The sequence below is a fragment of the Melanotaenia boesemani genome, chromosome 3, assembly GCF_017639745.1.
Source record: "Melanotaenia boesemani isolate fMelBoe1 chromosome 3, fMelBoe1.pri, whole genome shotgun sequence".
Lineage (NCBI taxonomy): Eukaryota > Metazoa > Chordata > Actinopteri > Atheriniformes > Melanotaeniidae > Melanotaenia > Melanotaenia boesemani.
In genome coordinates this window covers 31,864,124-31,875,455 of record NC_055684.1, presented here as the reverse complement: position 1 = coordinate 31,875,455, position 11,332 = coordinate 31,864,124, and the positions used below count along the sequence as shown (strand labels likewise).

At 36.1% G+C, this 11,332-nt stretch overlaps 2 protein-coding genes across 3 annotated transcripts; both read right to left on the bottom strand.

Annotated features, from left to right (window-relative positions):
- Positions 1 to 363: 363 nt before the first annotated feature.
- On the bottom strand, positions 364 to 2,566 carry rabif (RAB interacting factor). Its single transcript, XM_041978367.1, has 3 exons — positions 2,440 to 2,566; positions 1,784 to 1,935; positions 364 to 840 (listed from the first exon to the last, which is right to left on the bottom strand). Exons 2-3 carry the CDS (start codon positions 1,925 to 1,927, stop codon positions 592 to 594), a joined length of 393 nt encoding a protein of 130 aa, XP_041834301.1. The 5' UTR covers positions 1,928 to 1,935; positions 2,440 to 2,566; the 3' UTR covers positions 364 to 591.
- A 620-nt stretch (positions 2,567 to 3,186) lies between these two features.
- Positions 3,187 to 10,379, bottom strand: adipor1a (adiponectin receptor 1a). Of its 2 annotated transcripts, none has more exons than XM_041980985.1 (8): positions 10,284 to 10,379; positions 8,923 to 9,138; positions 8,720 to 8,830; positions 6,779 to 6,950; positions 6,507 to 6,693; positions 6,040 to 6,227; positions 5,541 to 5,734; positions 3,187 to 4,956 (listed from the first exon to the last, which is right to left on the bottom strand). In XM_041980985.1, the coding sequence occupies exons 2-8, from the start codon at positions 9,067 to 9,069 to the stop codon at positions 4,828 to 4,830; spliced, it is 1,128 nt and encodes a 375-aa protein (XP_041836919.1). In that variant the 5' UTR covers positions 9,070 to 9,138; positions 10,284 to 10,379; the 3' UTR covers positions 3,187 to 4,827. The 2 variants fall into 2 exon arrangements, with proteins under 2 accessions (XP_041836919.1, XP_041836918.1); XM_041980984.1 differs by lacking the exon at positions 10,284 to 10,379 and adding an exon at positions 10,098 to 10,268.
- Positions 10,380 to 11,332: the final 953 nt, after the last annotated feature.

Genomic DNA, 11,332 nt, shown 5'->3' with positions numbered 1-11,332 from the left:
ACCAAGTAGTTATATTTCGTTATTTCCTCTTACACCTTCAGTATTTCATAGTTGTGACTTTTTTTAAGCTTTCGTAATGAAAATATCTGATAATATAGTACCTTAAAATTATAACTTCTTGAGGCCCTTTCCTCTGAAAACAGTAATGACTATCAGTCTGTGGTGTTTATTGTAAATTAAGAAAATTCTCAAATCAGGTAGTGAAATTAATTCATATTGGGTCTATTATGCTCAATAGCCAGTTTATGCAGCACCAACTTAATCAGATCTGGGCTGATTTTTTAGGGATTACATACAATAAAATAATTAAGAGAAATAAATAATTTCATACAAGAGACAGGAGCAAGAACGGTATTCAAGATAAACTTTCAAAAGCCTTTTATTATAACAGGATGATTGTACTTTTTTCAATGTGATCGAAGAGAAGAAATGCAGCACAATCCTATTATTACAAACAATATACACATAATGTCTGTCAGTGTCTATATGATGGCTTTAGTCGTCGCCAACTTGGGGGATAAATGTAATAAACAATGCATAGCCTGCAAATGCATTTTTAAAAGTCCTTCTGAGCTCATTTACGCTTTAACGTTAGGCATGGTTTACCCTTTCCAAAGCAATATAGTAACTTTTCTTGTCATCCAAACAGTGCCAGCCGATTGGTCCAATCTCACAATCTGCACAGATGAGATACTTGATTCTTCCAACGTCATTTGTAAAGCCCACGTTCTCAAAATCAAACATGTCGTTCACTAACCAGTGAACAGTCAGTGTGTCCCCATCCACTGAGCCTTCTGTGGTGCTAAGGCCGCTCTTTTTCCGCATGGACGGTAGGAACAGCTGGTGAATGTAAAAAGGCACAGACACCATAAAAACATGTGTGAAAGAACACAAAGTAAAAAATATAATAGGGTGTTTGTAGATAGAATTATTGTAGTTAAATCTATTTCAAGTACAATTTAGTCATAGTTAGGATAACAGTCAGATAATACCACACAAAAAGACACAAATCACTGATCTTATTTTCTACAACACATATTTGCCCAAAACCACATTTAGCACCTTTGGCATAAAGAACTGTAGAAGAGGTTTTTTTAGAAAACAACCTACATTATGCCCATCTAAAATATGCCAAAAAACAATGAAATGCAGCTAATCAATCAAAGTAGTAATTAAGGTTCTGTATTGATTATCTGTGTAACCATGTATGTGAACATGAAATACATATAATTATAAGTGGTATTAAGTACAGGTCACCTCTTAACTTGAATTTGAAAGACTCCATAAATTAGATCATCATAAAAAACACCTCTGCTTAACGGTCCCAATAATTAATACAATATTTGTTTGTGGAAGTATTTACATATACACTTCTGTGTTGATTTAGTCCATTTATATTGTGCTGTATTTTTTCAAATGAATCTGTTATACAAATTGTGATTCTGTTCTTGGATATATGGTTTTGTAACATGCTAATTTAAATGAACAAAAGTAGCCAGAAACAGAATCAAGACATTGATTCAAGTGAGAATTATGAAATTTCTGTGCTTTACTGTACGCTTATGTGTATGTTGTCAATTTTTAAGTTATAAATACTTAGTATTACCATTGTTGTTTTTAGAGTACAGGAGTATATGCATAAGACAGCCACTAGAATATTGATAAAGATCTTCCTCCTTTTTTTCTTTCTATATATAGATTAATTGTAATTAGCTGTTTTTCTGCTGTTAAGCATCCTAGATTAATTTTTTATTGAATGGTCTGTGTATAAAATACAACTTACCTCCTTCTCTGCAAACATAGCCATCCCAGGGCACAGCACTTTGGACCCACAGCGTTGACACAAGACAGACTTGCTGTTCTTGCCGTCCTCAGACACCAGCTCGGTTTGATCTGTGGCTTCTTTGGACTCTTGACTGTTGTCCATCTCGAGCCCTGCCATACAGCAAGTTTACTGTAAAATACACGCAAAGGGCTTCTTCCACCAGGATAGCCTGACTGAAAATATTCCAGGTGATTATTTTTAACTCTTACAGCTGACTTGCTCCTGATAAAATAAAGCACAATAAAATGGGAGGAAAATAAATAATAAATAACGGATCACACACACACACACACTGGACCGGAACTACAAGCTTTTGGGAATTTTTGTAGTGCGGAAGTGCTTAACATGTAAGCTAATTGTTTAATTTTTTTTAACAAAAAAACAAATATCACGACTATAGATGGACAACAACACCATTTACTTATGTCTAAAGATGAAACGACGAGGATTAATTTGAACATCTTCAGCCGAGTTCAGTCAGGAAGCCCCGCCTCTTTTTTATGCTAACGTTTATGCTAACACTGAACTTAATCGACAGCGATAAGACAAATTACTACATTACATATTCCAACTTTTCACTTATCCAAGCTTACATAAAATCATAAAAAACATACCTTAGCGCCGAAGAAAAGAAAATAGTTACTAAGACTACAAAATCAAGTTAGCTGTATAGTCAATTGTGCTATCTAAGGCTGGCATGCTAGCTGGACCTTTAGTGACAGCCAGTAAATACTCTCGATTCCAAACAACTATCAGATAAAGGGTTCCCATCACTTAAAAGGGACCTTCTTCAATACACTGTTAAGTATTCTTTTGTCTTCACCATTTTTTAAAATTGAGCTGCTAAACTGATTTTTATTGTTCTTGTAACAATAACAATAAAAACTATAATCTTTAGTCTAATTTAAAAGCACCCCTGCAAGAAAGCAATATGCTTATATACAAAGGAAAAATGTTCCTAAATTATCAGATGAAAGCACATTTACTTACCTGCCTTACGATGTATTGGAATCAATTAGAATTGATACATTACCCTGCAGGAGTAAGCAACTGCATGAGTAAGTTTTTCTCCCTCTAAATGATGTGAAGTGTAAATGCTTGACCCAAAATAATGCATCAAAATAATGAATTTTCAATGTTCGATCTACAGGAAAGGAAAAAACGAATTAAAAAAAAAAAATAGAAAAGCTCTCATTTTATTCTGTAACAAAACATCAAACTCAGTCAAGTCTCAGTTTGAGGTTGTTTCACTTGCATAACCATACAACATGATTTAGGATTCAGAAAACACTGCAGTTAGCTGACCCTGCTCAGCATATGAACCTTCAAATGGAAAAAAAAAACCACAGGCACCAAATCTGTACATGTGGAAAAGAATTTATTACAATAATTTTCCAATATTACCATTAATAAATATTTAGGTTTACATTTCAGTGAAATGTATGATTTATCACTTCCTACACTGGACATTACACAAAGTCAAGAATACACATCGTTTGAGTCTTTGTAATAAAGCTTGAATAAGTTCATCTAGAAAAAGGAGTCTTAAACAGCAGTTCAGATCACTTATCAATGGAATTGTAACTTCAGTAATGATTTGATTGTACATATACTGAATGCATGGCAAGGAAAACAAGAAAAGTCAATATGTGGAAATCTTTTATGCTTTCTTGACTGTTAAGATAGGCCATTTTATTTAAAAACATTTCCATTGGCCTAAGGCACAGGAATACTAAAAGTTAATATTAATCATACAGAACACCTTTTAAATCTCATTTGGTGATTTAAAGTTTCAAATTTAATCATATACATTAAGGTGCATTTGATATTTACACCCCTCATTGCATCTGAAATCAAGCACAAAAAAAAATCTCCACTTAACAAAAACACAATTTAACCAACCCAGACCTGTACATTGTGCGCAGCCCAGGAACTATTCTAGAAATCCATCATTGATGTGTTATCCAATTAATATATGATTGCAAATAGTTTTTGACTCAATTAAATCTGGACTAAATGAAAATAGTTTTTACTAACATTGGCTTTTGTGTCCCATTAGGGGGGAAAAAACATAAATAAAAAAATAAAAAACGGTTTAGGATGTTTGTTATTATCATCAATTCAATTACTTTTCCTAAAAAAAGTGCACATATTTTACTGCAGAGCTACAGTAAGTATTGAAGTTATTTTAAACCAAAGTCCCAGGATGTATGCTAGAAATTTACCATAAAACAATCCCAAGATTATTAGATTTTGGTACCGAATGGGCTTTTAGAGTACAGTTAATGGTTTATTGCTGAGTGGGTAAAAGTGGGTTTGTGGAGGTCCTTGGTGTTTTAAAAGACAGATGAACAATCAATGTCATGACACTTTAAATAAAAAAAAAAAGAAAGAAATAGGAAAAGCAAACAAAAAAAAAAACCCAAAACACACACCTACTGACATCCATACACACCACCATATGTTGTTTATCCTTTTATAAATATGTCCTAATAAGCATCCAAATTATCATTAACTGCTCTGCACCAAACTTCTGGTGACAGTGCATCTTCAAACCTGCAAGCGAGGGAAATGATTTACAGTTTGTGCCTTCTGCTACAGCACAAATAATATAACTCTCTGTCCCCTTTGTGCAATAATTGTAACAGACGATGAAGAGGTTGGGGTACTAGTGAGTTAAGTAGAGACTACCAGTTTTAGAAACACAAGATTTTAATCAAAATCCCATTTTTTTTTATCTTAGCTGAAAACACTGACTCCAGGATTAACAGTTACAGGAATAAGTAGTGTCTGTTCCCGTCGTAGTACATTGGCTAGTTGCTGCTACTTTACCAAAGCAAAAAATAAGAAAGAGAGCCAAAGCAGAAAGACCACTAAAACCCAAACAAGATGTGAGTGATTCCAAAGTACAGAAGGAGCAATAAGTGACTATACTGATTCCAGCAGCATTTTGTGTGAGTGTGTGTGGAACTGTAAAGAAAAGTAAGTCACAGTCGGGCTTTTCAGAGTAAAGAGTCGTCTGTGCATCCTCCCTCGAGGCCGTAGCGGAACTCCTGCAAGTTGGAAACCCCATAGAAATGGATGAATGCTGCAGCCACGACCAGAACATGAAAAATCTGATGAGAATGGAACTGAGAAAAGGGAAAGACACAAGTATACGTTAGTAACACACATTTATATTTGCTAGAGGTTCAAAGATAAATCCAGCTGAAGATGAAAGCTGAAAATGCTTCCTCATTCGCTTATTTTTTAGTCGTTTGGCATTTTGTTGGTACTGTTGACTGTACTGCGATGGACTGGTGACCTGTCCAGGGTGTACCCTGCCTCTCACCTGCTAAATGCTGGGACAGGCTACTGCTTCCCTGCGACCCTTAATGGACGAAGCGGTATAGATAATGGATGAATGGATGATTGACCGTAACAACAGCTCCCAGTTAAATTCACCATATTGATCATTTTTAAATCAGAAGTTTTGATTGAAATAATAGAACTGTTCTATTTAGGTGAGGATTTTGGTCTTTTTTGTCTACAGGAAAAAAAAAGTTTATATTCTTGAAAAAAACAATCACACAAAAAAACAAACAACAACAACAAAACAGTTTTGGTAATGACATTAAATCCCAAGAACTGTATCAGCACTAGTGTAAACATTTTGTTTTTTCACATCATTATTACATACAATTTCTATAGCAGTTATGGCACATTAATTTCTTACCCAGATGTCACACTTTCCAGGGAAATAGCGTTCAGGGATCCTGGCTGCATACAGACCGGCACCAGTGATATACATGGCACCCATCAGATAGAACCAACCCATCTGTCCAACGGTGGTGGCCTTAACAAAGCCTTCCTCAATGGTGAAATGCATGGTGGGGACAATGCCACTTAATCCAAGACCCATGAAGACACCTGAGAAAATAATTGGATGAGTTACCTACTCCTTAAAGCCCTACTAATTGAGATGTTTTGCAAGACAAAATTACACTTAAATAAAATTATTTCAGACTTTCAAGGAAAATTCTGTTTTCAGAGAATTTAGGAGCATTTTCTTTGCACCCAGTGGTTTGTTATATTGCAGGTTATTATCGCCACGTCAGGAGGCTAAGCCAAAAAGACTGATATCAGTGATAAAACTAGAATTGCAACTTGCAGACAAGTAAAACACCTTTGTGAAATTAGAGATGGAACAACAAAGACAACAATACTGCCCTCACCTGCTCTTGTGGGTCTATGACGAGGTGTAGAGAATCGGTCCCACTGGGCAACTATGATGGCAGCAATGCCAAGAACACACACAATGGTGAGGTAGATAAGTCGAGGTTGAGGGGAACAATAGAATGAGTAGTACAGCCAGGGCACGAAGGAACCCATGATTAGGAGGGCTATGCCCGAGTAGTCAAGCCTGAGGAGAGAAGGCAACACAGGGACAGAAAGGTGATTGGCAGGTTGCACGCATGTTTTCTCACTTTTTAAAATACTTGTTTAAAACAGATTTACAAATTTACAGCCAAATCCTTTCCAGGTTTATCCTCATTGTTTAGTTATTACAGTTAGTCACCTAAATTTGCAAAAGGTTTAAATGAAATGATCTAAAGAGAAAACAGACAAATGATTCCTATATGACAAGCATAGGACATGTGTGACAAATATATATATATATATAGACTGTTTTGGGCCTTACTTGGAGAATGTGCGAGACACTTTTTCTGAATGGCAGTAGACAGTGTGAAAAAGCCAGGAGAAGCTGAGGCACAACACAGCTCCCAGGAAGAACATCCCAAACACAACCTTCTCTTGCAGTGGTGCCATAAAATACATGTTGGGACGCAGCATGGTTAAAGTGCCCAGACAAAGGAATAAGATTAACCCTGTGGAAGACAACAACAACTGAATATTCAATAAATATCCTAAATAAATATTTCAGATTGTAAACATAATTATTTTATTGCTCACCTAACAGGTGAGTCCAGATGTTTCCTGTCTCAGTGTGAATTCTGAAGATGCTGCCAAAACAGGCCCTGAAGGAGGGCATAGGAGGTCGATGTCCATGCAGGAGATAATCGTTATCCTTCAGCCAATCTGGTAGGACATGAAAAGGAATGACCCTCCAGCGCCCCTCCCAAACCTTAAACACAAGAACACAGTAACACACTCGCAAACAGGACTAAATTCCCCATGTGGAGACTGTGAAAGCCTGTCGATGAAGAAAAAAAAAAAAAAAAAAAAAAAAAAAAAAAAAAAGACTTGCCATGAATGAAACCAGTCCGTAAAATGCAGATATAAAAACCACATGAATTTTGAAGGTTTCGTTAGAAATAGAATTTAGAATGAAAGAAAACAGACACAGTAGATTTTGTACTAAGAACAGATTCCCATTAAAATACTTACTTTGTATTAAATCTTGTTTTGGACAACACTACTATAAATATCCTAAAATCTGATAACATATCAAATAAAAAAGGAATCTGAATTGTATTATTTTATAATTGGTGTATAAACAAATAAGCTTTGATGTAATGTCAGCCCCTTTCGTAAATCAGGGCACTTCCAAATGTCTAAATGCCAAAAAAAATCAAATTACTGCCCTATTTCTGAGGGACATATATGGCTGTCTGAAAAAAACGAAGAAAAAAAAAAGTTAGTTCATGTTACTGATACAACTTTTAAATTTTAGAAATTTGAAGTTTATATACAACAATTCATCTAACGAACTTACTGCTATATAAAGTATATATATAAATGAAACAGATTTTACTGTCACTGTCTCGTTCAAAATACGTCAACTCATCTCTTAAGATAAGTCAAAACATTTTCCTTAAAAGTCAGTGAAATCTTGTTAGATCTGTTGATCAAAACACTGGTTGTCCTTCAGAAAATGACCTCATATTTAAAAAGATATAGAAAAAAGATATTAAAATTTGTTTTGTCCAGACAGGTTACAAGCATCACCACCCAAATCCACCTACTTGTCCAAATATGGCTACTTCTGGTTCAGGAAAGACCAAGGTAGCAACAGAGCATCAAACTTTCAACTACAAACAACAGTTCACAAACCACTGGTGGCGTCACAGTGGTTATGTTCACTTCCTCTTATTTACTCATGCTTATGCCACATATGAAGCCTATGTCCTACATGATCAAGATCAGCAACAAGAACATTAAACAAGAAAGTGGCACAACAAGATTAAACATGTTATTCTGGATATCCACCTGTGTGTCAATTCACCTTGATAATAAACCACAGAACTGTGGTCATAGGCGACCTGGCCAACATCATTTCAGCTTATTTAAGTGGCAACATCTTGTATTTTTTTTAACCAGGATGTCGGCACACTCATGTGCTGTTTTTTATTTTTTTTTAATTTATCACAAAAGAATGACCAACAATTTACCAATAACATTAACTTTTCTGAGAGTGAGGTGAACAGAAACTGAAAGGACAAGAAATCACAATAAACACGTGTAACATTACATCATCTCAACATTCTTGTAAAATTATTCTTATTTGTCAATTTACAATCAGGGACCAGTTGATTGGTATGAAATTAGCATGGACATGAAGCCAGGACAGCTAACTGATGTGCTGACCTGGTCACATGAACATGGGATCATCTAGTGGTTCTCAAAATAGGGTCAGGCCACCCTGAGGGGGGCACAGTGCTGCAGCAGTTTGGGAGGGGGGGTTGGTGGGGTGGGTGATGATTAAAAGGACAGCAGAAAAGTGGAACAAGGTTAAACTATAAAGGGAGCGCTAACAAGCATTATTTCAGCACAACTGAAAATTATCACTAGCTTGCTTCTCAGCTATGGAGATGATGTTTCAGTGCTGAAATTTCTTGTGGCTTCTTGGTCACTCTCCAAGTTCCATTTATTACACTGAAACCATTTAATTACCTTGTGTACAAACTCCTCCATCTTCTCCATTGCATGGTGAGCCTGCAGAGGCAGGGTCAGAACCTCTCCAACCTCATCATCTTCTTCTTCATCAGTGAGAATTGCAGCTCCCTTTAAACAGATAAAAAAGACCACTGTCACTGGGAAAAATAGTTACTAAGGCATAACAACAGCTCCTTGGACATTCTGTGAAACTGTCCTACCTCTGGATGGATGCCTTTAGGTGGCATCTGCCGCCCCCCTCCCTCTTCCAGCAGCGGGCCAAGCTCCATCAGCTCAACATCTGGGACATGGCAGTCCTCAGAGATCCGGCAGTCTGCATCACTGGCAGACCCGTTTCGGCCTGACATAGGGAGACTGCCTGATGACCTACTCACAGTCTCTGTATTCTGCTTTAGATGGTACACAGCAATTTTCTCCTGAGGAACCAGAATGTTTATCAGCTGTGCTGGCCAGGTTATGTTGAGATGCTCATGAAACATACTTCCTGTTCTAAGTAGCTTGTGATATACTCTCCAAGATATAGAACAAACTTACTTTAATACAGACAGATATAGAGCTGAAGTAATCAAAGATATGACAACACAGCTGCAGCATAATTAAGCAGTGAAGTATTTGGTCAAGTATGCATACTAGGATACATAAAAATAATAAAATAAAATACATTTTAAAATGGGATTAAATTTAAATAACTTAATAACCTGAACATTTTACTAATACAGTTCTTTCAAGGATTTCCCCTTTGTAATGGCCTAAAAATGCCTGACCTTACACAAAACAAAAGCTGTATCACTAGATTATACTTCCATTTGCAAGATTAAAAAAAAAACACAAACTGAACAACTATTCAAAAAACTATGAGCGTTGAAGGAATTTTCACACCTTGTACCCATGCGAAAAAATGGGGGGGAATGGGATATTAACAGTGTATTTATCTATCTGTTTATATTTTTGCTTGAATGACGGCAATTTTGTGGTAGAATGGAGGAATTCACATGACTGTTATTTTATCTATCTATACACAGCAGAAGTGCTAGACATAGATCGGTCACTGACGAAGATCCAACATGCACAGTTACAACTACATCAGACTCTGGATTTAAGACATGAGATGGAGAGCTATAGCTGTTAAATCACATAAAACCTTTAACCAAGTTAGTGTTTGTCAAAAGCTACCAGGCTGATGTTTAACAATGTTAGCACAGCCTCATACGGAACATGTAGTACAAATGTAAACAACCGCAAAATATAGACGATTTTATCTAAATTTCCCGAGACAGTGCGGCGTAGTGTCTTTCTACGAAGAGCTGCAATATAAATTTAAATGAAGGCAGGTGTTTAGAAATCAGATGCTCATATATCAAATTGCTAACGTTACCTGTTAGCCAACGTTGCGCTGTCGCTCACCAACCGAGCAGGAAACAGTTTTCTTTTTTTTCAGATATATATCAACTTGGTGCCACAACACAAAGGTTTAGACGACATAACCAACCTTCATCGTGAGCAAGTTACGCAATTGTTCTGACATCTCCGAAGACAACTTAATTAAATGCACAAAAGTTACCTGATAATGAAGACTCCTGACCAGGAAGGTGAATTATTTATCGATATATGAAACCCAGTTGTTGCCGGAAGTTGAGTCTGTTCTGCAACATTGAATTTCCGGACTATTGTCTCCCAAAATAAAAGCATTTCCACACACCAAAAATGTAAAAATTTTCCTATTCGTCTAATTTAATTAATATTAGGATTTTCAACATGTAAAAAAGAACTATGTTCATGATTTTTTTTTAATAAACTCTCAACCAAATATCTTAGCTATTGCTCTATTCATAAACCTGGCAGTTAATTTCAGAGTCAGAAAGCCTGTTTATTTCATTCTCTATTGTGCCACATTAGGACGGAAAATCTGAATCAGAATGACATTTATTGTCATTATACTGTGTACAACGAGACAGGGAAGCATCCTTTTTTATTAGTGCAGTCGATAATTTAAAAAAGAAAGGAAAGAACATAAAAAAAAGTGCAAAACAGACACTATTTATACAAAAGGACATAAAATATTCAAAATACAAAAACAATTTAAAGTGTTAAAAATGTAAGTGAAATTTAAAAATGTATTGCACTGGTAAAAATGAACACAATATAAATTGTAACAATAGGAAAAGTAAAAATGTATTGCACAAGTAGAGAATAAAAAAATAATATTGCACTAGTAAGGCAGCAGCAGCAGGGGCAGTAAATTGCACATGAATGTTATGCTGTTGGATGGAGTTGTTACATATGAGAGTTCAGGTTGGTGATGCATTTGACAAATATTTCCTGCCAATGCAAAACTGCTTAATCTGCCTTTGACTCCTGTTTTGATGCCAATACCCCAGTGAATGTGGACCCTGCTATAGCAGTCAGTTGGTGTCTGCTCCAGGAATGCCACATTAGACTGATCTGGATGAAGCCTATGCCATAGAGCAACTTTAAACTGGTGTTTTGGAGTGAGCCCTAGTATCATGTCCACATTCAAGGGCAAGTTTCATATAATAGAGGAGACAGGCTGTGAAGTAGGCATCTCAATGATGAAACCACCAGATGACAAATCTCTCCCCTGTCACCACT

What these genes read in the sequence shown, in the direction of transcription:
- rabif (XM_041978367.1), bottom strand. Translation starts at nt 1,927, where the DNA reads ATGGACAACAGTCAAGAGTCCAAAGAAGCCACAGATCAAACCGAGCTG. An exon ending in CTATGTTTGCAGAGAAGGAG is followed by an intron (nt 841 to 1,783) that starts GTAAGTTGTATT and finishes TACATTCACCAG; the next exon opens with CTGTTCCTACCGTCCATGCG.
- adipor1a (XM_041980985.1), bottom strand. Translation starts at nt 9,069, where the DNA reads ATGTCAGGCCGAAACGGGTCTGCCAGTGATGCAGACTGCCGGATCTCT. An exon ending in CTAAAGGCATCCATCCAGAG is followed by an intron (nt 8,831 to 8,922) that starts GTAGGACAGTTT and finishes ATCTGTTTAAAG; the next exon opens with GGAGCTGCAATTCTCACTGA. An exon ending in TCATAGACCCACAAGAGCAG is followed by an intron (nt 5,735 to 6,039) that starts GTGAGGGCAGTA and finishes TTATTTTCTCAG; the next exon opens with GTGTCTTCATGGGTCTTGGA.